The sequence below is a fragment of the Salminus brasiliensis genome, chromosome 9 (genome assembly GCF_030463535.1).
Source record: "Salminus brasiliensis chromosome 9, fSalBra1.hap2, whole genome shotgun sequence".
Classification (NCBI taxonomy): Eukaryota; Metazoa; Chordata; class Actinopteri; order Characiformes; family Bryconidae; genus Salminus; species Salminus brasiliensis.
Genome location: NC_132886.1, coordinates 26,014,316 through 26,039,756, shown reverse-complemented (window position 1 = coordinate 26,039,756; position 25,441 = coordinate 26,014,316). Strand labels below are relative to the sequence as shown.

Here is a 25,441-nt window from a genome sequence, read left to right as displayed (position 1 = left end):
AAATGAGCTTAAGTCTGAGCAGCTTTCACCCCAAACAAAGTCACATATGTAGTATTTACACATTACAATAAAAATACTCAGTAAATGGATACTTTGGCCCCTGATTTGTTGATAATAATTATGATGATGACAATCATGTTACTGCAAGACCACAGTTATGCGATGCCTACAGCTTTGTTGAGCTCTTTATCGCCATCAGCGCAGTTATTAATATATAAAATAGATACCGCCAGCTCTATAATCTGATTAACTAAGCCATGTGTATGGTTGGGCTGTATAAAGGTGATACTGTACTGCTGTGTATTAACAGCATGACAAATGGTATTTCAAAATCACAACATTTCAAAATCTAGTATACGATTAAAATAGCTCATTCATTCATGTGCATTTAAGAGAGTCACAGGGTGGGGGCGCTGTGGGAGCTCACTTACTGTCTATGTCACACTCTAAAAACAGGTGGGGGAGAAACAAGCCGACTATAGTTGCGAGTTAAGTGCCGTGCTGAGTTCGGAAGCTGGCTGGATATCTGTCCAAACATGACATAACCTCTGACATTTCACCTTTGTGTCACTGTGTCAGTGTCAGTCAGTCAACAGCAGCTGCACTGAGCTGTCTGATACTCGTGGCTCTGCAGTCAAACTAGCTAAGCAAAGACCGGCTTAGCGAGTGGGCTACAGATGTAACTTTACAACTGTAATTTCAGCTGTTTGTCCTTTACTGTTTTTAAAATAATGCTGAATGAAATGGTACAAGAAGGCCACGTAGGACCATCTGCGCTACTTGCACAGCTTATGCTATTCCACGGCCATGGTACCGTGGTATTATATTAAAAAAGTGGATATCGCCCAACCTTGCATTACACCTTGTACCCTAACTAATTACATATGAATACATTATACTGTCAAAGGGCCTCTGGAATCTTAAAGAGTGTCCAACTCTCTCATTTTAGAAGACAACCTCTATAAAGCCTAAATGTGACCGTCAGGAATCAATCAATCAACACTTATATATATGCCAATATGCCAAAAATAGTTCCTGCAGAATTCCTTAATGACTGAGCCAGTCAAGAGTACACTGGGACCTGCTTCCTTCCTCTTTCAGGTTTTCCAGGTGTTCGCCTTGACATGTCTTGCACTTCTCTGGTTTGAATTTTTCAGAGGCGACTGCAGAATATGGCTAATGTATTTTCGGTCAGCAGACATCTATCCATGTTCTTACAGTATGCCTCCATCTTGTGGTCATTTGATCATGCAGTAAAGAACAATGACAATGCTTCAACTTTCAGAATTCAGGAGTGTGCTTTTATGGAAGTAATGGTAGGCGTCACATTATGGCATTGTCCCTGTACTTGCTTCATTACAGTACTTGCAACACTGTCCCCGCAGTCAACAACTCACCAGAAGGCCCATAGCAATACATAAAAGTGTGCCGGGGTATACAGTATGAGTGTGTGTATGTGTTTACAGTAGAGTGTGTGTGTAACAGGATCAGGATTAGGTGGGCTGCACTATATTTGGTGGTGTCTTCACTTTACTCTGATTTCTACTGGGTGCAGGGAGGGGGCTAATTTTAGAAGCTGCTGTGAAGCACTTTCTCAGACACCGGCTTCAGTCTACAAATGCTTGCCAGTCTCTACATTCATAATATGCAGATAACACTGAGGAAAAAGCTTTTAACAGATTATGTCAAAGCCTGGAAGATTGACTGGCGTACAAAACATGCCCTGAATGCAGGTCAGTACACAGGCAAAAAGAAGGGCAAGCCAAAGACTGTTCTAACCTAATGTTTAACCTAGTTCTCCACCTGCAGCTTCACTAGACTGAAAGTCTAAAAGTGTGAAAGCTCTGTGATGCCACATGTCCAAATATTTGTGGACACCCCTTCTAATGAATGCATTCAGCTACTTTAGGTTGCACCTATTGCTGGCACAGATGTGCAAATGCACACCCACCCACTGCTTGTCTAGACCCTGTAAAGAAGTACTGCCAACTGAATAGAAGGGATTCTCAATACAAAGTATGTAAGTTTGGACTAGTGTGCTTGGTAATGCCAACGTGGCAAATTTGACTCGCGAGTACAAAATCCTGAGGATTTTTGGCTGTGCAAAGTCCACACAAGTCGCCTCTGGTGGAACAAGAACACATCCAGGAATTTGGACTGTACTTGGCTAGATGTGACTGATCTTGGGCTGCAACTGATGATCTTTCACAGGAACACAAGCACAGACAAGAACACAGACTGAGAGCAGATAAACATGAACCTATGGAAACCTACATGTTCATAACTCATATGTAAGCTGTAGGTTAATGCTACACAGAAGCATCGCGCCTCTGAGAAGTTGTACGACGCACAACATCTGAGATTTGCCAAAGACCCCCCCCCCAACAACCCGAACTATCTGTGCCACACCTCCTCGAGCGCCTCCATGCTTACTTTTGCACAGGACACTGACGGAATATTTACCCACACGTTGATTTGCACGAGATTAACATAACCTGAGGTCATTTTTATGGCCCAGGAATCTTTACTGACGCGGGAGCGTGCCAAAATGACTGTGAATGACGCATTCAGACGTGACTAAAATCACTGATAAACTCTGATAATAATTACATCACCCCACATCCCCATGTAAAACTAATCCCATCCGAACAGGGCTTTAGAAAGCATACTGTCAGGGGTGAATTTTAGCTGTGATTTTACATCACCTGGCTTACTTTTTTTATAAGGTTATCGCTGCTGTCCAATGAAAAACATGTATCTCAGTCTTTCTCCATGGTTCGAACACTGTAGCTGCTCTGTACACTGTGTAAATAATTCTCGATGAACCGACCAATCGAAAAGCTCTAAATTAATAAAAACAATTAGTACTCTTATTTTACACTGACCTCCATTCAAAGTTAAGAGCATGTTTGCCTTCTCCTGTAAATTCACCATTTTTGAGATGCGTGTTTTTCACTGTACAGCAACGATGTGTTGTCCATAGTACAGGACACCGTATCCTTATGATCGTTTACTCTGTTTAAACCTAAATTCATATGTTTATTCTTCGAATCAGGGGACTCGTATTCATATGTTTATTGTGTAAGTACATTATTATATCATCCATGTAGCCCCCTCGGACCACAACATCTGGCATCTGAGATAAGATGCCTATTCATCTGGAAATTAATGAGTGTTTTTCAAATCTAATGCTACAGTCTAATATATCTACCTGACTAATGATAGCTAGCAAAAAAGGCTTGTTTTATTTTGTTTGTTTCAAAATGCAGTTCATTTTACAGATTTTACAGATTATCCAGGGCCTGTGAAAACCCTACATGACTAGTCAAAATTACATTAATGATATTAATAGATACTAGTAAAAAATCTAGCTGAAGCTAAAATGTCTGAGAGGAAAATCACAATACAGGGATCTTGAATTTAAGATTTTACGATGCTATCGCTGGTAGTAGCTAGGATAGCTAGCTAGATAGCTGCTAGCATTTTAGCCTAACATGGCTTTCCATACACTAGCAAATACGACTTCGGTGGCATTCATGTGCGCTCATCTCATAAATATTATAAAATTTGAGATATTGTGAACTTGAAGGCAGCAACACTGTATACAAGCAAGTGTTAGATAGCTATAGCTAGCTAACTTAGCTAGCTAGCTCACTGTGAAACAGCGCCATGACAACAGGCTAATGTTAGCTACTAACGCTACGTCCAAAAACATAATAAAAGTTGCTTAACTTTAGCGAACTATGATACTTTACACTATTACCTGATGACTTGGTGGTTAATACTTGTCATTAAAATAATTATAAGAGGTTTCATAACAAAATAGTCCTTCACCCACGTGGTACACAAACGACCGTTGAGGGGTTCCGTCGCTCGCGCTTTCCGTTGAATTTTAGCTAGCTGGCTGAATGGGAGCCGGTGTAGCTACAGATGCCTGGGATTAAACATTGACTAAATGTCACTGATGTACCTATCTAATCATTAATGAAGATAGAGGCCTAGCTACATACTCTGAACTGCATCTTATAACAACGGTCCACAATATCACTGAAAAGTCTTCAGCCCTCACACCGCGCATTCTGTCTCCCCACCTGTATTCCGACAGGATCCCTCCCTCGCGCTAGGATGGGCTAGAAGTGGAACCCCGTCTCTCACGTCATTTATTCCTTTGCCCCTCCCGCCCCGCCCCGCCCCGCCACGCCCCTTCTCCCCTACGCATGGGTTGTGATTCTGAACGTCTAGCCAATCACAGAGCACGGAGGCGGGGCTTCTCTGAATACAGGTGGGAAAGGAAATAACGGTGCCCTGACAGCTAGCATACCCTGCTCTCGGGCTCGGCTTGTCTGCCTGTCGCACTCTTGCCCCCTTCCCCCCCACCCGGTGGTACCATGGCGTCTGGCGAGGAGGACGGAGCGGTGGAGGAGAAAGAAACCAATAACAAGAAAAGGAGGACGAAAAGCGCCATCGCCACCGCATGGCTCACCTTCTACAACATCGCCATGACGGCCGGGTACGTGGTTCACTGTCGCGTCCAGATGAACGCAGTAAGCCAGCTAACTAACTCTGACTGGAGTGCGCTGACGGCCGCCTCTCTCTCCCTCTCTCTCTCGGCGTGTTTCCGTTTATAGCTCACCGTTGTAACGGTCGTTGGCCGACATTAGCTAGCTAAACCGCACGGCAAGTCAAAGCGCCGAGGGGTCGGTCTCCCTCGACGACTTTGGCCGAATTCCGCTGGGGGGGATATCGGCCGCTGGGTGCGGGAATAACCCGGTGGGGGTTTTCCGTGTCCGTGCGCCTCTACCTTTCCAAATACGGTCGAACTTCAGGGCGGCAGCGGCGTGCCCGCCCCGGCTCTCCGATAAGTTTAGCCGCACGCTGACACTGGAGCTTCTCTGTGGGAGCCTGTAGTCCTCAGCACACGCGCCGTTAAACCTCACAGTAATAACGTCTCTGTGTGTTATAACGTCTACACAGATGTCAGTAAAGCTGCGTTAACATTTGTACCCCGACACTTGAGTTCGTTACCGTCCAAATCGACATCACTTTCATAGGTCCTAACATGCAGCCCTGTGGGACTCCACAAATATGCTGACTAACGGTTTCCAAATAATCCATAATTCATAGTTTCTGCTTTGAGAGCAATAAATGAATAATAAATCGAGGAATAATAAATCGAGGACTAAATCGAGGCTTACAAGTAGGGCTGGGCAAAATGGTAAAAATACTGTATCACAATATGTATATATAAGACAATATTTATCACTATATATGTATATAAACATCAGTAGTGTCAGATTCTTATAAACTACTATTCAGATGCTCTCCCATACTGAATACAATGATTTTATTCAACATCTGCTGTAATTTTATTCATTACACTGTCTGTAATGAAACCTGCAGCTGATCAGTGTTTATTAAGCATATTATTATCATGATAATATTTATCACAATACAATTCATATTGGGACATAAGTCATATTGCCCAGCTCTACTTCCAATAGTATTTTCTACACATGATGTAATAAACTGTAATGAACCATTGCTGTAAAACCTTTTTAGTCTCTACAGAGATAAATAACTGGAAATAAAGACCATAGCTTATTAAATTTGAAATGGTGTTTGTTTTACAGTGTAATAAAGTATGTTAGCTAATCAACACAATGCCTGTAGCTGGGTAGTGTAGTAAAACTGTGTAATAATGTATTAATATTAGCATTAGTATGTATATTTATATATAGTCATATCAAATTATATATTTGATATAGTGTGTGTGTGTGTCACTGTCACGAAAAAAACATTCAGGCATCATTTTTAAATAGTTTAATAATAGTTTTGGCAGAATTTAAGACTGAAAGTTTCCACTGTGTCAAAATAGGAATAGGAAAAGAAATGCACCAAAAGGATTTATCATAAAATCTTTTTACATTGAATGACATTAAAAGTAGGGCTGGGCGATATGGTATGGACATTTTTCACGATACACAATATTTATCCAAACACATATAATCACAGACTAAAAACATCAGTAGACAGATTCTAAAAAAACTACCATTCCGACACTCCCCCGTACTGAATACAGTGATTTTTATTCAGCATCTGCTGCACTTCGTCCATTTAAACCAGTCTAATTACAGTGTCTGTAATGAAACCTGCAGTTGATCAGTGTGTATTTACTTAACATACTTAATACACTGACTTAGTATCCTCGATATACTCAGAGAAGCATATTGTCTATCACGTTAATAAAATGTATCACAATACGATAAAATACTGTTTTATTGCCCAGTCCTAATTAAACGTTATAATCATTTTTCCTTCTCCTGTAAAGTTCCCATTTTGGAGATACAAGGTTACAGAATCATCCATGGTCCTAATAACCCATTCCCTGGTAAAAACAGATCTCCCGAAGGGTCCCGAATCAGAGACCCTCATAAATGTTGAGCGTCACACATTTATCATTACTTTCTCTGTCATTTATTTGACATTATATGGGTCTACTGGGGCCCACGTTTTCAGCAGATTATGGCAAAAACAGTTTCCGGTGTAAAGAGCATCCCATCCTGAATTGTTAATACCATTGGATATGTATCCAGTGTTCTTCAGATGGTTCTTCAGAGGTTGCCCCGCTTGAAAAGGGAAGGCTGGAAAATTAAATCAATCAAAATTTCCAACACAGAGTGAATCTAAATGCGTAGTTTTGTATGTTTTAGAGCAACAGCCATTCCAAGTAATGAGCTCATTCTCTACCTAGTCCAGCTTTAGTAGAAGAAGTATTAAAAAATCATCAGGTTAAGTGAGGAATTATTAGATTAAAATATTTAGTGGCTTACAGTTTTTTAGAGCGCTGCTGAAATGAGGTAACTATGTGACCTTGAATGGTGACACAGCCGACTAGAACCTGAATCCCAGTGGCAGGACCTAACATTGCAATGCAATGCTGAGCTTTTATAATACATAGGTGGTAAATGTGTGAAATTTCTGTAGGCGTTCAACATGGTGAACCATGCCTGTATTTGATATGGAGCATGTATTGGTTCATTCTGTATTCTGAATGTGATGTATGTCTTTCAGGTGGCTGGTGCTGGCTGTTACAATGATCCGGTTCTATCTCCAGAAAGGCACTCATAAGGGCTTGTACAAAAGTATAGCAAGGACACTTAAGTTTTTCCAGACATTTGCTCTGCTAGAGGTATGTGCTCATTTTTTGTTTCTTGCTCTCTGTCTTTCTTTCTCTGTATTTCTCTGTTTTTCTTATCGTCTTCATTCTGTTCTTGGGCAGAAACGTCCACTAGAAACATTCAGTTGTGAAGTTTCAGTCAGACATTCCTCTACTTTAAACCTTTCTTCTCTTTATTTTCCCTTTATTTCCACCCTTTCGTTCAGGTCGGGCACTGTGCAATTGGTATGTACTTCCTTATCAACCTGGTGCACGCCAACATACTGTATTGGTGTCCTGGAGCAGATGAAGAAGCCCTCGAGGTTGACTGTGTGTATGTATGTCTTTTAAAGGAATTGTGCGGACATCGGTGATTGTGACTGGGGTCCAAGTGTGCTCCCGGATATTCATGGTTTGGTTCATCACAAGTAGTATCAGACAAGTAAGTACAAACATGCAAACACACAATTCTACATGTGTAACGACAGCAAAACAAACACGACTTTGTCGTAAAAGGCTGCAAAAGTCAAGAGACAGGTAGAGACATCCCTCATGTTTAACATTTGACACTTGAAAAAAAAGGTGCTATTGCATATTTAAATGGAAGTACAAAAACAACAGCAGTTATTGTTAAATAGGCTATTATGTAGACATACAGCGGCATGAAAAAGTCTTGGTATCCTTGGTTGAAATATGTGTCATTACGAATGGCCAGGACATGAAGTTGAAGATGTCACATTTCATCTAACATCTTCAGCAAGATTACTTTCTTATTTCCATCTTTTAACGTTTCAAAATAACAGAAAAGGAAAAGGGCTCGGAGCACAGTTTAGGCATGGTCGGTACTTAGATACACCCTCTTTGACAAGTATCACAGCTTGTAAACCTTTTTTTGTAGACAGCTAAGAGTTTTTGAGCTCTTGTTTGGGTGATTTTCGTCCATTCTTCCTTGCAAACCACTTGCAAAAGTCCTGTGAGACTCTTGGGCCATTTGCACACGCTGCTTTTTTAAGGTCTGTCCACAGATTTTTAATGACGTTTAGGTCGGGGGACTGTGAGACCATGGCACAACCTTCAGCTTGTGTCTCCTTAGCTTTTGTACAGACTGTATGATGTCGCTTCAAAAAGAAGCTGGTGTTTAATTGAATCAGTTCTTCCCTCAACCACTAGAATGTTTTCCCGTGCCACTGGTTGCAACACAAGCACAATGCATGATCGATCCATCCCCATTCGTACAGTTGGAGAGGTGTTCTTTTCATGAAATTCTGTAAACATACCTTTCTCCAAACATACCTTTGTTCATTGCTGTCAAACAGTCATATTTTACTTTCATCAGTCCACAGGACGTTTATCTAAAATGCATCATGGTGGTTCCTTTAAACACATCCAGTGCTGAATTATGTGGAGTGGATGCTGGTTATCTGTTCCATAAAGATCACATTTGCACATTGTACAGTGCACCACCACTCTAGTGTCTGCTAAAACTTTCTTTCAACTTTCTTACTGCCTTAGGTAATAGCTACCTGAAAACACTTTGCTATTTATTCCCATCTTAGCCTTGTCCCACTTTGTAGACATCAGTTATTTGAGCCTTCAAAGTGCTAGGCAGCTTTATAGAGGAGCTCTTGGCTGCTGAATGTTGCTTTTCCTTAGGATGATTGTGAACAAGCCACAGCTCTAAGAAGGCGTAACCGCAACCTTGTACTAGATTAAGCAGATAAGAAGGTGATGACCTTGGTCCCTTGGACCTTAAGACCTTGCTGGTCAGTCTAGAAATGTACAAAACAAACATAATACTCTACTCTTGCTTAAAATCTCCAACCAGTTAAACAGCCTATGGCCCGTGGTGGGCCAAAAGTGGTTATTACAAACGTCCATTACCTAAGAATAGCCGCACCAGCTTGTACAGAAGTTTCTGTAGTTACTGAGTAATACACCTTAGTGTGTAATAAGCCTTGTCCTGTTACCTTTATCCCTTTTTGAGATCAGTTCCTCTTCTATTCACTAAGCTAAGTGTAAATGTAGTTCTTGAAATGATATTGGAATAAAAACAGTGGTGAAAGGAGCATGTATGGGGAATTATGCTTGTATTCGATTAGTATTTGATATTTAGTAGAATTCTAAAGCATTGGGCAGTTCTTCTCATACTAATTCCATTCCAGCTATTGATAATAGTACTGCTTCATTTAACCTTTGAGTGTCAGATTTGTACAGAACCACAAACAAGAAGTGTACGCACCACATGCCACACAGCATAGCTGAAAAGGAGCAGATGGTGTTTAATTGTTGTTCTTGTAAACTAAGAAATTTGGTATTTCCTCCACATGTGGTGAAACTGAGCATGGACAGTAGCCTAGTCTACTGGTGAGACCGTACTGAGAGGGTGAGGATCTACAGAGCATCTTCTGGGCCGGCAACTTTTAAAACTTATAAAAAACTTATAAAAACGTATAACTTATAAGAGTTAGTCAAGTTGTAGCTTTCTGAGTAGGGAATAACTTGTGAGCAGGAGTTTATATGACCACAGCATGAGTGTTGGCCATTGTAGGAGGTCTTAAAGTGAACATGGTCAGAGTAGGATGTCACTACACAGCTCAAACAGGCTCTGCTTACTTTACAGAAAGGAAGATAGATAAATACATCAATATATTTGTTTCATGAACATTAAATTGCAATGAAAAGAATGCCCAGATTTGTTTGTGACCGCTGCTTCCTGCTTCTTCAGGTCCAGAATCAGGAAAGTGTGATCTTGTTTCTAGTGGTGTGGACAATCACTGAGATCACACGTTACTCCTTCTACACCTTCAATCTGCTTAACCATCTGCCATACTTCATCAAATGGGCCAGGTGCAAAAGCAACACAGCATGGGATCTCCTGAGCAGCTTGTGCATGGTTCTGGTTCCTCCTAGCACGGTGTTTCCTCACCTTTACTAACACTGGTTAGAGTAAGTTTTGTTTTCTGTTTGTCTGTGTCTTCTAGTAGCACCCTGTTTAACCCAGAACACTTAACATAGGAGAGAGAAAACAGTCTAAATGATGTTTTTTATTTGGTTATGGTGTCTATGGTAATGTTGATGGCAATAACAGGTGGGTATATTGCATGGTATAAGCATGAATAAGGAGCAGAAATGAGCAGAAATACCTCAAACAGTCACTTCTTTAACACCACCACATTGTTTATATACTCATTGTCCATTTTATCAGCTCCACTTACCATATAGAAGCACTTTGTGGTTCTATAATTCCAGACTGTAGTCTGTCTGTTTCTCTGCATACTTTATTAGCCTCCTTTCAGCCTGTTCTGCAATGGTCAGGACCCTACAGGACTGACCACCACAGAGCAGGTATTAGTTGGGTGGTGGGTCATTGTCAGCAGCACTGCAGTGACACTGGTAGTGTGTTAGTGTACGTTGAGCTGGTACAAGTAGATCAGACACAGCAGAGCTGCTGGAGTTTTGAAACCCTGTGCCCACTCACTGTCCACTCCATTAGACACTCAAATCTAGTTGATCCACCGTGTAGATGTAGTAGTAGTAGTAGAAGTAGAAGCTCATCTGTTGCTACACAGTTTGTGTTGGTGACACGCCACCGCCACGTCAGTTTCCCTGCAGTGCTAAGAATGACCCACCACCCGAATAATGCCTGCTCTGTGGTGGTCCTGAGGGGTCCAGACCATTGACAAACAGGGTGAAAGGAGGCTAATAAAATATGCAGAGATGGACAGATACACAATAGCCTGTATATATATAACTACAGAGTGCTCCTATGTGGTAAGTGGCGCTGATAAAATGGACAGTGAGTGTAGAAAGAAGGAGGTGGTGTTAATGAAGTGGTTAGTCGTTGTATGAATTTATGTATGTTAGTTTTTTTTCTTGTGTTGTATTTTCTTGAATAGTTCTGCATGGGCTTTGAAGCGTTTTGTACTGCTGTTTCTCGGTTGGGGAAAAATCCTAAATATGAGTATTAACATACTTTTAAAATGCTGAACCAAAAAAACATACTTTCTCATCTTTGTGGTATAAACTAATTAATCTATTGGGGGTCTGTTGCCAGCAACGATTTCTGAACTCATGTAATTATATGCCACACCCATAGATATAGTATATAATTTTCATGGGAACTAAATTAAGAACTACAATTCCATTTCTGAAATCTGAAATCAAGCCACATTTTGTGAGCGTTGAAGGTAGGTTAATTTTTTCATATCAATATTTCTTCATTGACTTTGTAACAATGGCCAAAGGTTAATTTGTGCAATCATCTTGTGATCATTGTTAGCAACAAACACGCTATAAGTTTTGAGCATCTGTCTTCAAATTACGTTGCAAGTGGTGATCATTGGGGTCCAAGCACTACATGCACTAAGCAGCTGTTTTCACAGCGTGACATCACCAGTCAGTGAGCACACGAATGAATGTGCTAGATAGACACAGAACAGATATTTGACACATCAGACACATCATCATTTGGAGATGCCGTCCGAATTTTTAAAAAATGCGTAGTTTACAGTAATACCATAATGCCATGATTTTTATTCACAAGAGCTTTATCCAGCACAAATATTGAGCTAACTAAAAGGCCAAAACAGAGTCTATTTTGGCGACAGAACTTTGGGCAATTTCTTTATTTGGGTTGGGTTTATTTTTTTTTTAACTGACTTAAGTTATCAGTGTTTTTAGCCCAAAACATGCAAACCAGTAAATCTGTGCCAAATCAGTGCAAATTGTAGGATAAGTATGTAAAAGTACTGCAAGTACCAACATGACATACCCTAGCTGACCTGAATGACTAGATACTTATGACATTAAATCTCAAGCGCACATAGACTGGGGTGACCAACTATGACAGTCCTAACCATCAAGTTTGTACTGTCATCCCATATAAAAAAAAAACATTTTGGTGGTTATAGAAAGAAACTTAAATATTTCAATATTTATTAAACCCAGATGGCTTGGTTGAGCATTAGCCTATCAGCCTTGGAAACCAAACTGTCATTTGTAAGTAATAACTCTACAACAACGGCAGTTCGGAGCCTTTGCCCACATGATAGCATATACTCACAAAAACTTTACAGAATTTATAATACATTACTTTATAACTTTATAATACATTAACCCTCTAAAAACAGACATTTTACCGACTACATAGCAGAACTGCACTGGACTATTGTTGTACAATGACCTTTGGCCAAGCATATCTATTTAACAGGTATATCCTCTCTAACTTAGTTGGAATCTTAAAGATTTGTGTGTATGTGTACAGCTTGGTTGGACCCCTGCGGAGAACTCGTGTTCAGCTGCTCCCGTTTTTTAAGACCGTCTGTTTTAGGCATGGAATGCCTGTCCGCTATTAGCATCTCTTCCCTACATGCACACACGCTTCCGTCCTTCTTAAGACCACAGTTTCCCACGAGCTGTGTGCCACACAAACGCCACATTCTTACACCTCTTCAGTACTAAACATACACGCCCTAAATATAGTGCACCCTCATTTTCAACTTGGGGGTGGAATTGTAGTTTAGTGCTTACGTCTGTGCAGTTATTGCGGCTGGCTGTGCAGGAGGTAGCTGGAGCTTTGCTTGGCTCCCTGACCACTGAACCACTACAATTACTTTTGGATTTTACCTGAACTGCACGGTCCCTTAAATCAACCTCACATTCTCATTAATATAAGTGTAATCACATCCTTATAGTGCGGAGATTAGCTCTGTGTGTGGAGGCTGTCTGGTATGAGCGTCTTTATTGTTGATCTAGTTTCAGTGTGCTAAGTCAGCTAAAGCATGCCAGCTGTCCGCAGTGAGGTCATCAAGCAGTGCCTAATATTTGCCTGGCACTGGTACACAGGGATGATAGAACAGCTGCCATTATGTCAGCTGGCAGACACCCTTACACACCTGTGCTGGTGCAGGGAAGTGTATATTTTTTAAGTGCTTGTGAAAAACATTATATGCCATGGTTTGGTATTAATAGGGGGTCTTTGGTAGAGGCAAATTCATGGTCATTAAACGTTTCTCAACATCGTGGAAGCATGTGGTTAGAGTCTGTTACTTCTCACAGTTACTAAGTCTCTTCCATTTTCTGAAACAGTCCGAAAGGGCAAGGGTCAGCACACACCAGGTGTACCCTCAAGGGTCCTGTAATGATTTTGACCATCATAATCTAGGCCTAAAACTATTAAAAGACAAAATGCTGCTTTGAACAATGCTGGTTAATAAAGTGGACTAATCTGTAACCAACAGTGTGATCATGTAGATTAAAACAGGTACAAGCTAACAGCTAACTCATCGCTCACTTCTCTCTGTTTATTTTCAGTCAGCACGTGGTCTGATATACTGTTACTGAATCTGTTAATGTACCTGTTGTTGTGAAGATTTACTCTAACAAAAAAGGGACTGTTATCCATCTGCTGGGTAGATTACAGCAGCTAGCTAGCCAAGACCCACGTACTACTAAAAAACAGCACCTACATTTATTTACATGCTCTCTGTGTGTGCAGTGCGTCATGTGCCACTGGCTGCCATACAACATACCAAAGCATGCTAAATTCACTGCCTAAACAGTTGGCAGAGGGGTCCTTTTCATCATGTTGTCGCTGTGATGCGACAACCTTGTATCTCCTACTTTATTTCAACATCATTTTAATCTGGAAGCTGTTCTTTACATTGTGTCAGAATTTGTAATTAATATAATATTAGAATATGATGCATGGACAAATACAAATGCTCCAAAATGCTTTGGAATAAAATATTTTTGCATTGACTTCCATTGAAAAGTAAGCAGGTAGTTTTTTCCTTCTCCTTTGAAGTTGCTGTTTTGGAGATACATGGTTTTTGCATGACAACGATGATGTGCTGTTCACCTAACATACTTTGGCGAGTGTTGCCAGTGTTATATCTTACATTAATAGCACTTGTTTACAAAATGCCTCTATATATCTTATATGGCTCTTGTGTGATACACACAGATATTAACGTTTTGTGATCAGGTTGCAGATACAGCTTCCTTTTTATGGCTCTTCCATGCAGATCATGTTTGAACAAGCAACACTGCACAGTAGAACAGTGCACCACCACTCCCTGTCAGATAAACCTTTCTGGCACTATCTGAGAGTTTTCCTGCTCGCCAAGATTTTGCCTTGACATCAGTTTGCAGTTTGGAATTCTATTGAAATTATTTTTGCTTTGTAAGCACAGCATGCTTGCATTTCATACTTTCAGCAAGCTGCTTAGAGAAGCACATGGCTTGAGCAGTCAGTTTATCAGCTGACGGTTCCTAATGGCAGTTCCTAATCTGGATAGTTCTGCCACAACTTCTGCCACAACTACTATTTCTTACTGTTTTAAGTTAGCCAAATTAATACAACATTTGAAAAAGTTTAGTAGTTTAATACATATTTATTACATTTCTTACATATTTATTACATTTCTTACATATTTATTACATTTGGTCAGGGGTGCCCAGACTTTTCAGCGATTAGTCTGAAACGTTAGCACTTGGAGACATTTCTAAATGTATTTCAGAAATATATGTCTGACAGTAGCTGTAGATGTTCACCTCACTCTCTCTCTTTCTGTCTCTTTCTTTTAGATACAACATGTTCATCGTCATGTATCCTTTGGGAGTGATCGGTGAACTGATGACCATATATGCTGCTCTACCATATGTACGGAGATCGGGCATGTACTCTTTGAGGCTCCCGAACACGTACAATGTGTCCTTCGATTATTACTACTTCCTCATCATCGTAATGCTTTCCTACATCCCACGTAAGAAATCCCTAGTTATTTATCATCCCACCTACATTTTCCACTTTGTCCAAAATAATATATATATGTTGTTGTTTGCTTTTACAATTTGTTGTTTGCTTGCTTAGTTGTAGTGGACAGATCTACAGATGTGAAACGATTTACAGATTAAGCTGGACAACTAATTATACATTTATTGTGCCATTGCAATGAAGCTGCAAAGACTGCTAAAGGTCATTTCAGGACATGTACAGTGCTATTTTCAGAGAGCAGAAGTCAAACGTATGTGGTTTAAAAGCCAGAAAACATTTTAGATTTGGTCAGTCAGCTTCAAAGGCTTTGCCCTTGCCTTTTCACCACAAAGTGAAGTGGGGTATTGTGTTGTAAGGAAGCTGCTTTGTATTTTAATTTAGAGCCAGACAGCTAATCACCATTTTCTCCTCGATCGTCTGCTAGGACAGAGCACTAAATGACTAAATTACAGAGGAACAGTCTGTCAGCCATTGATGTAACCTAGGTTGTTTAAGATTCCAGGTTTGTTGTTCTCTCTTTTTTTGTCCAGTAGCAAGAGCTCAAAAGCGATCCTAATTTTTGTTGTTATTTATCTCCCAGTGTTTCCTCAGCTGTATTTCCACATGCTGCGTCAGAGGAGAAGGGTGCTTCATGGAGAGATTATAGTGGAAAAAGACGAGTAGAGAAAGACCACACCCGACCACCAGATAGCAATCAATCAGTGCTTAATCAGAGCCTTCAGTCCGTGGAGAAGAACGCTAGATAACATCAAACAGACTGTGCCACCCTGTCTGCAGGATTATCACAACACAGAAAAAATAGAAATTGCTTTAGTATCCATCAGTAGATCATATAAATCTCTCCTCAGCAACTACATGCTTTCCACCTGGACATACTGACATACACCTGGAGATACTATCAGTATTAACACCAAATCCATCCATGGTGCACACAGTATAAACACAGATGAGGAAGCCTTTGTCTGTATTTCCTACACTTCATCACAAGGATGGACTGCCTCTGGATTACACGCTGTCTCTGTTTCGGATTGCATCTTTTTCTTTCCCCCCATATATAATTCATCTGTAGTCTGGACTCAATCTCACCCTTATGTTGGATTAACCCTCCTCTCTAGTTTGGATATCATCTCACCTTCAACTGGACATCTAGGATGGATAAACAAAGTCTGGTTTGAATTATATTGCTGAGTTTCTGGCCTCTCAGAAAGAAGGTAAAGCAACCATCTAGTTAAACGTCTGTGCTGTGACATCCCTTCCTTCTTTTTCTGAAGTAGGATGAAATGGAAATAGCTGTTTCCAGATTTGCTGCACCCTGCTAATTTGTTAAAGATGCTATTTGAAAGTTCTAAACTGGATCTGCAGTGAAATGAGAGCAAGAAAGCGATGGATAAAAGGAGGTCCTGTACTGAGCTAGCTACATTACTTGGAAGAAGACTTTAAGTAGACAAAAATATTTATTAAACAGAAACAATTGGAAATACATATTCTCCTGGATTTATGTTTATTTAAAAGGGCTCTCTGTTCAGACTAGGAAACCCCCCCTGTCTAATGATATATATTAAAGGTGGTAGAATTCACTGAACCACTCCCATCAGCAGCCAGAGCCGAAGAGAGCACAATTGGCCTTGCTCTCTTCATGTGGGTAAATGGCTCTCTCTCCCCCCCTATCACTACAGTGTGTTGCTGCCCAGCATGGGCATCTGCTAGCCAGTGCATCAGAGCTGGGTACCTGGTGCTTTCCTCCAAGCGTTGGTTGCCCAGTGGCAGTTGAAAAAGAGGTGGTGGCGTATGGTGTATGTCAGTGCTCATCCTCCCAGTGTTGGGAGTATTACATGTGATGGGGGGAAAGTACCAATGAGTGGTTTGGGTAATTGGCTAAATTTATCTAAAATGCAGAAGAAAGCAGATAGCTACCAGTAATTTTAGGAAAATAGAAAACAACAGAATCCACTGCATAACCTCAAAAAGTTATAACTTGTAACAAAAGCACCCCCCACCTTCAAGACATGTCACTGGAAGCATGTTTCCCTAGTCCGACCAGAGTGTCCCTTTAAACGAAAGAAAGAGAGCATTTGAAACAGTTATGGTGCCTGCACATTGGTTGCATACTGAAGATGGTCCAGCCTGGTCCAAGTGATCTTTTCAGAGTTCGTAGATCAGAGATAGCGATGTAGTTTTGTGCCAGTACTCTTGTTATTGTTTTGAATGTAAATACACGAGTGTGGTGTCAGGACGAAGGGAAAGAAAAATGTTGCAAAGTTTTGAAATATTTTTTTGAGACCTCGACTGCACTATGACTCTTTATGTTGCTTCAATGTTTACATCGCAAACTAGAGGTTTGAAACCTGTCGGTGAAACCCGTTCAGAGGTAACTAGAGAAAAGAGCAGCTCAGTGTTGGGTAGCTCAAGAACTTGGATCTGAACCGTGACTATTATTCTTGGCTGTCAAAGCGTCTGTGTTGTGTTGTGTTTTGGGTGATTCCATGTCAAATTACATTACACCGACGTCATCGATGATCACACACATTGGCGTGACAGCATTCAGAGCTTTACCGTCATCCTACAGGCGTACAGGCGGTATTGAGGTCCTGCAAAATATACAGTATCTCCAGTTACTTCAACCCAAATTGCATCCTTGCAGAGTTTCTCAGAAACTCAGAAGCTGACAGCCTGTTTACTTCTATTATAACAGGCTGAATTGGTACAATCGAAAACAAAGACATTTCAAATATGTCCAGACCTAAGTAAGTGAGTAAGTAACACTGCAAATTCTGGAACCTCCACCCTCCATATTTTTTAAGAAGTCTTATTTGACAGTTCACAGGTGACGACTGACAGCAGTCAGGAAAGCTCAGATAAACTAGAACTGAAATGATCTCCTTAAAGTAGGAACAAATTAGAAACAAAAACAGTTTGTGATAATTTTTACTGAATGGAAAGAAAAATGACAGCGTGTAACAGTCAAAATCTACTATCTTGTTTTCAGACATACCAGTCATTTTATAACCATGACTCAGCTTTGACCCATTCTTACAGTAGTAATGCTAAGCCCATGTCAGTCCAGTATATGCAAAAAAAGTGAATCTCACAAGGATCTAAACAACTACACAATACCTGGCGTTCACAGAGCTTACTTTGGCAAAAATATCAAAAATATAGGGTATATAATGTATGGTGCCACAGCAATATTTCTCTGTATCTCATAGTTTACATGTGTCTGACACTTTAATAAATAAAAATATGTTTATCTTACTTACTTACATTAGAATGGCCTCAAAACACTAGACAGCTCAAACAAATGATTGTATACCATACAATACAAGGAAGTTCAGGGGGTTCTTGGTTGTCTTCTAATCCTTTAACACTGCTACAACTAAGAGGGTCATAAGCTGAATTAGAGTTATAAAAATTAAAAAAGTTAATAGTAGATTTTGGCTGCTACCATTCATTTTCTTTTGCATTCCAATCTGTAAATTCTGACTGTTGTGGCTCTGTGACGTGTGATGAATCTCATATGACGTGTCTTATAATGAACTTATGTTTAAGAGGTTTGGCATGGAATGGCCCTTTTGTTTTTTAAGAACTTTTGTTTTAAAGCAACTTTTTTGTTCTGAGCAATTTCTCTCTCTCTAAGGTGCTAATGTCACATCATTAATCCTTCAGTGCAGCTGAGGAGAAAAGGGACGGGGTCAAAGGCAAAGAGCGCAAAACATGACGTGAAATGCCTGAATGTAAAATGTGAATACTTAAGAAAGCGGATGTGTTTATTTTATTGAGTGCGCTACACGTTTCTAAGTGTAGAAAATGAGCATTATGGTAACAGACAAGAAAAAAAACAAACAAACAAGAAACTAACAATAAAAAACAACTATGGTTAAAGGCATTTTTGGTGGAGCCTTATTGTGAAATGCTTTTACATTTACAAGACAAAATGTGGAAAATGCAATCACTTAAAATCAACCTTTATTCTGTCATATGTTCTGTTATTTGGTAAGTGAAGGAACATGGGAATGTGGCTGGGAAAATGGAAAGAAAGAAACGGCTTAGATTAATGAAGAATATAGCAAAACATACTGGACATAGAAATATCTAAATATGATACTATAAAATCCCTCAAGTACCAAAATACTGAGATACATATTTATATCTTTGCTTTACTGCCTTTTAGCTGCTTGTTTACAGTAGAATATATATTTGTTCTTTAGATTTTGTGGTACAGGTTTAAGGGATGTTTATTAACCCAATTTCCAGATTACTATCAAGCTTACTTCATATATGCTAGTCATGCTGTTGAGCTCAGCTTAGCATGGTGTAGCCTCATTGTGCTGAATAAAGCTTCTCTATCAGCAGCCTGAAACGGGTCCATTTCACTGCCTTTGGTCATTATTAACAGTCCGATATGGAAACACACACTTTAACTGAGTGCTAACATCTGTGGAGGTTTTGCGTCAACTGGTTTGTACGACTGCATGTTGGACACAGTGGCTAACACTGTGTGAGGCGGGCAAATCTCTTCAGGGCTGCAGTCTGCTTTTCCTGCAGAAAATGATGAACGTCTCATCCTGCTCACTGCACTCGCATCAGGTAGGTGTCTCCATGGTGATACACCTATCAGTCGTCCATCTCTGACAGAAGCTGTGGGGCCTTTTGACCGCATCCATCTGATCACTGGGCCTACTCTTACTTTTGTGACACATCTCACCAGTTTCAACTGTCCATTGCTCTCTCACAGATGAAGCTGATTTTGTCACTACAGAAGAAATCATTCCAGACACCTCCATGAATGAGACCTGCACAGTCTTCTCCTTCTTCATGCCCATGGCTCCAGTTATCAGGCTGACCAGGCCTCCACTTCCTACATGAACACAAACACATACAGATGTCCCATGTATAAAAATTAGTGTTCCTTGTGTGTTTAAGGTGTTAGTAACTTCAGGCTCCTGCAGATGGTGTTGCACAAGGATGATCAATGAGGTACAATGTGTGGAAAATGGATCGCAAAGCAATCCAGTTAATAAATGGCTAAAAGGAGTGATTGCATTTGAGCCACAGTATGAATAAAGTAGCTGAATTTGCAAGCGTATCGAAGCATACTGTCATCCGGGTCTATGAATCAATCTATGAATCCTGTCACACCCCGCAGGTGTTTATAGAGTAATCATCCTCGTGAAGCACCATCTGCAGGAGCCTGGCATTACTACCACCTTTTTTTCAAAAATGTCTTCCAGAAAACCCTGGAGGTAATTTTATGTTTTGAATATTTTGGAGCATTTCTATTGGTCCATTCATCACGATTTTGAGCCAATGTAAAGAAGAACTGGCAGATTCATTTACATTTTATGGCATTTAGCTGACGCTCTTATCCAGAGCGACTTACAAGGGTACTCATTACAGAAGCCAGTGTAGTGTTAGGAGTCTTGCCCAAGGTTATTATTGGTGTAGCACAGCATAGTCACCCAGACCGGGAATCGAACCCCAGCCTCCCACGTGGTATGGTAGTTCACTGGCAGGTAGTGGTGTTATCTGTTGCGCCACACCAACCACATATTCATGTCAAAGAGTGCATGACAGCGATATCACTGCATTGAAACGTTCAAATTTTTCAATGCTCTGAAGAACGTGACTTAGTATAAAATGAAATTTGTCCCGTGTTTAAGTCACTCAGGTCTTCACGGCTTAACATTTCTCCCACATCCAACCATCTGTTGTTTACTACTATATCTCAGACCTTGACATGTCTTTGTTATGTTCTAATCAATAATAATCAATTATATTCACTTCAAAGGACATAATGTTTAGGCTCTTCAGTGATAATTGTCAGTAGCTGTATACAGATACACACATATATACATATCTTCTCCTAAATCATTTACAATTTAGGACTATTCAGGATATTCAGGAATCAGCAGGATTGCTTGTGTACACACACACACACACACACACACACACACACAAACACACACGCACGCATAAGATATACTTACGTGAAGGTAGGCAGTGAGCCGTCAACCCAACGCCAAACATTCTCTTCCTGTCTGTCGGTCAAACCTAACCAGAAATAGCCTTTACCCACCGTCTGAAGGTGTAGCCAGCCCTGAGGATACAGCACATGAATGACCACGCTGTAGAATAGAAAACCCACCAACATCTGGTACAGGTATTCTCAACCCTGCTCCTGGCAGCCCCCTGGTCAGCACTGTCCAACATTTTAGTGCTTTCCCTGCTTCCAGCACACCTGATCCAACTAATTAACTCATTAACAAGCCTTTACTGAGTTTAAAAAGCAGTGGAAACACATTGTACAAAATTTGCAAGGCTGTAGGCCTTCAGGACCAGGTTTGAGGTCAACTGATTACTATCTACCTACACAGTTCCTCCATAGTCGTATATGAGTCTTTTTTTATGTCAAACCAGACTAAGTTTATCATAGATCACTTCATTTACATATCACTAACTGCCTACAGCAGTTTAACCATGTTCATTCAGTGTAACATTAGATGCAGTATTTCAGCTGAATGTAGTTACATTGATCATAAAGCCACAGTAAAAAAAAAGAAAAGCAGCCTGACCAGCATTTAAGCAGAAGACATGGGCACAGTCTGGTGTGTCCAAAACTTGGCCTGATACCTCAAGTAAACAGCATTTTACAGAAAGGGAAATAAAGGTCGTTTGGGGCTGCTCATACCTGTTCTTCACTATCACTGATGATGACCATGAATGAGGTCATGGCGTTGCACTTTTTCTGAGCATCATCGAAACTGAGATGTTCGGTAGAGAAGAAGTAGCAGCTGTTCCTGAACCTTAACCAGTTAGTAGGGCATCCCACTGCTGAACCTATAAAAGACATATACAGACATTCCATAAGAGAGAAGGTAAGCTAGCACATTGTATCCAGGCCAGGTATCTACACTCATGACATAGTAAGACTAAGTACTCCAGCTGTCTTTTTTCCAACATAATAGGATGTGTTACCTATGTATCAGCTTTATGTCTGGGGGAGGGCGAATGAGGCATACACTAAAAAAGAACATAGCATGGGGATGATGCTCTGGGGCTGTTTTGCTTCCTCTGGCACTGGAAACCTGCAGCATGTGTGGGGCAAGATGGATTCACTGAAGCATTAGGAAACTATAGTGCAAAACGTCATTCCTTCTGTGAGGAAACTGAAGCTTGGGTGTCATTGGTCCTTATCCCAAGCATACCTCAAAGTCCACCAAGGCTTGGTTTCAGAAGAAGTCCTGGAAGATTCTGGGGTGGCCGTCAGTCGCCTTCCTTGTTGGGATTTGAAGAAGGCAGATGCCGCACCAAACCCAAGAATATTAGTGAACTGGAGCCCACTAACTATAAGGGAATGGGCTAAGATTCCTCAGGAATATGCTTGACTAAATTTAAGTTGTCAATAAAAGTGGCATTTTGTGTGTAATGTGGAGAACACACTTGTTCTATTAGTTGTGCTTAGATATTTAAATAGAACTTGTTTTATTGGTTTATTGCAAACAGCTGACAGTTTGTAAAGTTTGCTAATAAAAGCATGTGCAATGGAGGTTGAAAATTTGAAAGCTCAATATTGTCACAGCATTCATGTCAATGAGTGCATGTAAACATCCGACAACAACTGTATGTCTCCACAAAAAATGAACAAATTAGCAAAAATAACTGCTGTAATGTGTATTATTCATTTTCCTTTAGAAATGATTTATTATGTTTGATTTACTGAAATAAAATCAAAGAACTGGTAAAAAATAAATGACTAATGTAGATTAGAACATTAAGGGATGCCATCCATTAAGCTACTAGTTCACAAGATCTCTACTATTGGCTTTTCTGATACATGCAACTCTGCACTCACAATTACCATGATTCACTCAAATAAGTGCATTTTGACACTATTGATCACAATAAGGATAACATTCCAATGCTACTATTGTCTGAAAATCCGATTCCGAGTTATTTCATCCGAAACAGCAGAGATTTCCTGGCGCATTTCATTTCATCCATCCCCTTTTGGCACCAAACATCACTCAAGCCTTTCACACAACCATCAACCTTTTACATCAATCCAGAGGAATTCTGCCCCACACCTGCACACACAGAGCCTCTTCAAGTGTAGTGTGATTGAGAACCCCTGAACCGTTGCCTATTTGAAGTATGCTCAGAACACGTCAAGTGAGTGATCTGGACTTTCTCTCAAACTCCACTGAGAGACTCTGACCTTCCTTTTTTCAATCTAGTTCAAATTATCTCAGATGTTTGTTCTGCTTCAGCTTTCTAGCTGACACTGCAAGCTGCTCCAATTTTCTGGTACACTATGCAGCTGCCCTTGCAAAATGAGAAGATATGCCATTAAACTTGCGGTCCAAAATCACTGTGGAGATGCAACATTTACCTTGACTAATGATTTCTGACCTGCAAATATGATTGAACCTACTGATAAGGTTAAATCTATAACTAGTATACAATAAAGATGGGTGATATGCTAAGTTTTGCAATATGACACGCGGCAGTATGTTTTGATTGATTACGTTTGCCTGGGAAAACCAATGGCTGTAGAAAACACATGATTTTGTTCCCTTTCGTTCTATAAAAACAGATGTCAAATTGTGCATTTGAGGCCAGACTTGTCTACTCATTTGGTAGGCCCACCCTCTTCTCACAGACAAAGCATGTCTCAGACCACCTTCATTGAGCTTACAGTGCAGCCTGCAGTATGTGTCTCGCCACTTGAGCACCCCATTGCTTGGGGTCGTGGATTTCAAATAGATTTCACATCAAGTATCTTCTCAAGTAGACTCCTCTCATTAACGTGGTTCTACAAAAATATTAAAGTCTGACAGTAGTAGGAATATTTCTTGTTTATTTTTAGATAATTACAACGGCATCCAATGACACTTAAATTTTTTTTAAACTGTACTCAGCTATAAATATGGAGGTGAAGCACCCTAAATTAGCTACACCATGCACCAGAGAAAATAGAGAGTCATGGCAGCTGTTGTTCTCTAAATGCACTCAGAGGCATACTCCAAGGCATACTCGAATTACGCTGCCGCTTATCACTCCAATGCCACCAGGGGGTCCCCTAGAGCACCAAGATATCACGATAAAAAATACATATATTAAAAAAAAATGGTAATACACAGGTTAAAGCTATTTTTATATGAATTTATTTTCATGGTTGGCACATCAATACTAGGTAAATGAATTCCTGATTTTGGCTGCTTTCACTGTTGGGCAAAAGCAAATATGCGACGCGTATCTGTACAAAAAAAAAAAAAAAAAAAAAAAAAAAAAAAAAAAAAAAAAAATTATATATATATATATATATATATATATATATAAAATAACTTGTTCCCTTTTTTCTGTAAATGCAGTGTCTTGTCTGCTGATGTTACGGAACATGTATACACCACTCTGTTTTTAAAAGTGAAAATTAATTAGAACATTTTTGTGAGTTTGCTAACCCTGTAAGGTTTAAAACAATAGCCAGAATGACACCGCTATGATGTAGCTAATTACAAATACAAATATTGGGTACATTACACACACAATGTGAACGACAAAGCATCTGGTGCTGAGGTGGTGGTATGGGGGGCTCCAAATGAAAATTTGGAGCCAAGGGCCTCATTACGGCTTGGGCCGGCCTTGTATTCACTGGAAACATTGCTGTCCTTTCTGGGTTCATGTCCATGTCATGCAGCCGAAACTGTGTGTAGGCACATACTTCTCAACAAGTCATGTTTGCACCGGCCACTATCCCACAATCCCTAAAGCATTATGGCGCTACTAGTTGTTGAAAATTGATGGATGTGAAATTTTGGATGACAAATTTGCGTGCAGTGAGCATGTACCGCAAAGGACCGGCAGGAAAGCAGATTTTTCCACTGTACACACAGTTTATCAGTGTAATGTTTCAACAGTAAAAGTCTAGTGCATGTATTTTATTACAAATCAATCTACATTTCCATCAGATTACATCCAGTTTAACCCCGAGCTGCTGAGAGACACAATATGATAAAAAATAGTATGATTAACTAGCCAGTTCTGTGATAGCTCACAGCTACTCCATTAAACAGAAAGGTCTTCCAGACAAACCTGTCAATCATCTTTTTACGATAGAGCAGTGTTTACCACTGACTCAAACTGTCAAAGTAACATCATTATTGTGGCCACATCAGCCTCTGCAGCCCCCTGATGACAACATCCTCTCCCTTTTCTTTCCAAATGTTCCAGTGTTTTACATTTTTCAAAGCTGAGTTGGGGTAGAGTTTTCTGAAACTACATGGTGCTGTTAGTCTTCTGGATATCTGGTTTAGATTCTTTTTGGAGACATAGACAGATACTAATAGCTGCTCACAGACAGAGAGATACTGCCTTTGATCCATTTATTCAGTGTAATAGAGACATCATGCCTTAATGCCTTCAAGTGTTGTTGCATCTGATTCTGTGAAATACAGCAATTTCTTTAAATGTACAAAACAAAGCATTGGCTGCAGTGTAAAGTTCATATTGCA

The 25,441-nt window shown here is 40.2% G+C and overlaps 2 protein-coding genes across 2 annotated transcripts in view; one reads left to right on the top strand and one right to left on the bottom strand.

Moving 5' to 3' along the window:
- The first annotated feature begins 4,327 nt into the window (after positions 1 to 4,327).
- hacd1 (3-hydroxyacyl-CoA dehydratase 1) lies at positions 4,328 to 19,084 on the top strand. Its single transcript, XM_072688033.1, has 7 exons — positions 4,328 to 4,510; positions 7,072 to 7,189; positions 7,384 to 7,402; positions 7,510 to 7,598; positions 9,882 to 10,003; positions 14,744 to 14,922; positions 15,514 to 19,084. The coding sequence occupies exons 1-7, from the start codon at positions 4,389 to 4,391 to the stop codon at positions 15,594 to 15,596; spliced, it is 732 nt and encodes a 243-aa protein (XP_072544134.1). The 5' UTR covers positions 4,328 to 4,388; the 3' UTR covers positions 15,597 to 19,084.
- The window catches only part of LOC140562406 (collectin-12-like), a 23,267-nt gene continuing 15,560 nt past the window's right edge, over positions 17,735 to 25,441 (bottom strand). Inside the window, exons 7-9 of the mRNA XM_072688032.1 lie at positions 21,619 to 21,767; positions 20,918 to 21,027; positions 17,735 to 19,788 (exon numbers count right to left, since the gene is read on the bottom strand). Of these exons, the coding sequence (XP_072544133.1) occupies positions 19,641 to 19,788; positions 20,918 to 21,027; positions 21,619 to 21,767 (407 nt within the window). The 3' untranslated portion in view covers positions 17,735 to 19,640. The remainder of the gene's footprint in view (positions 19,789 to 20,917; positions 21,028 to 21,618; positions 21,768 to 25,441) is intronic.

Coding starts and splice junctions, on each gene's coding strand:
- hacd1 (XM_072688033.1), top strand. CDS start 4,389: ATGGCGTCTGGCGAGGAGGACGGAGCGGTGGAGGAGAAAGAAACCAAT. Junction 4,511..7,071: donor AACATCGCCATGACGGCCGG/GTACGTGGTTCA, acceptor TATGTCTTTCAG/GTGGCTGGTGCTGGCTGTTA. Junction 14,923..15,513: donor AATGCTTTCCTACATCCCAC/GTAAGAAATCCC, acceptor TTTATCTCCCAG/TGTTTCCTCAGCTGTATTTC.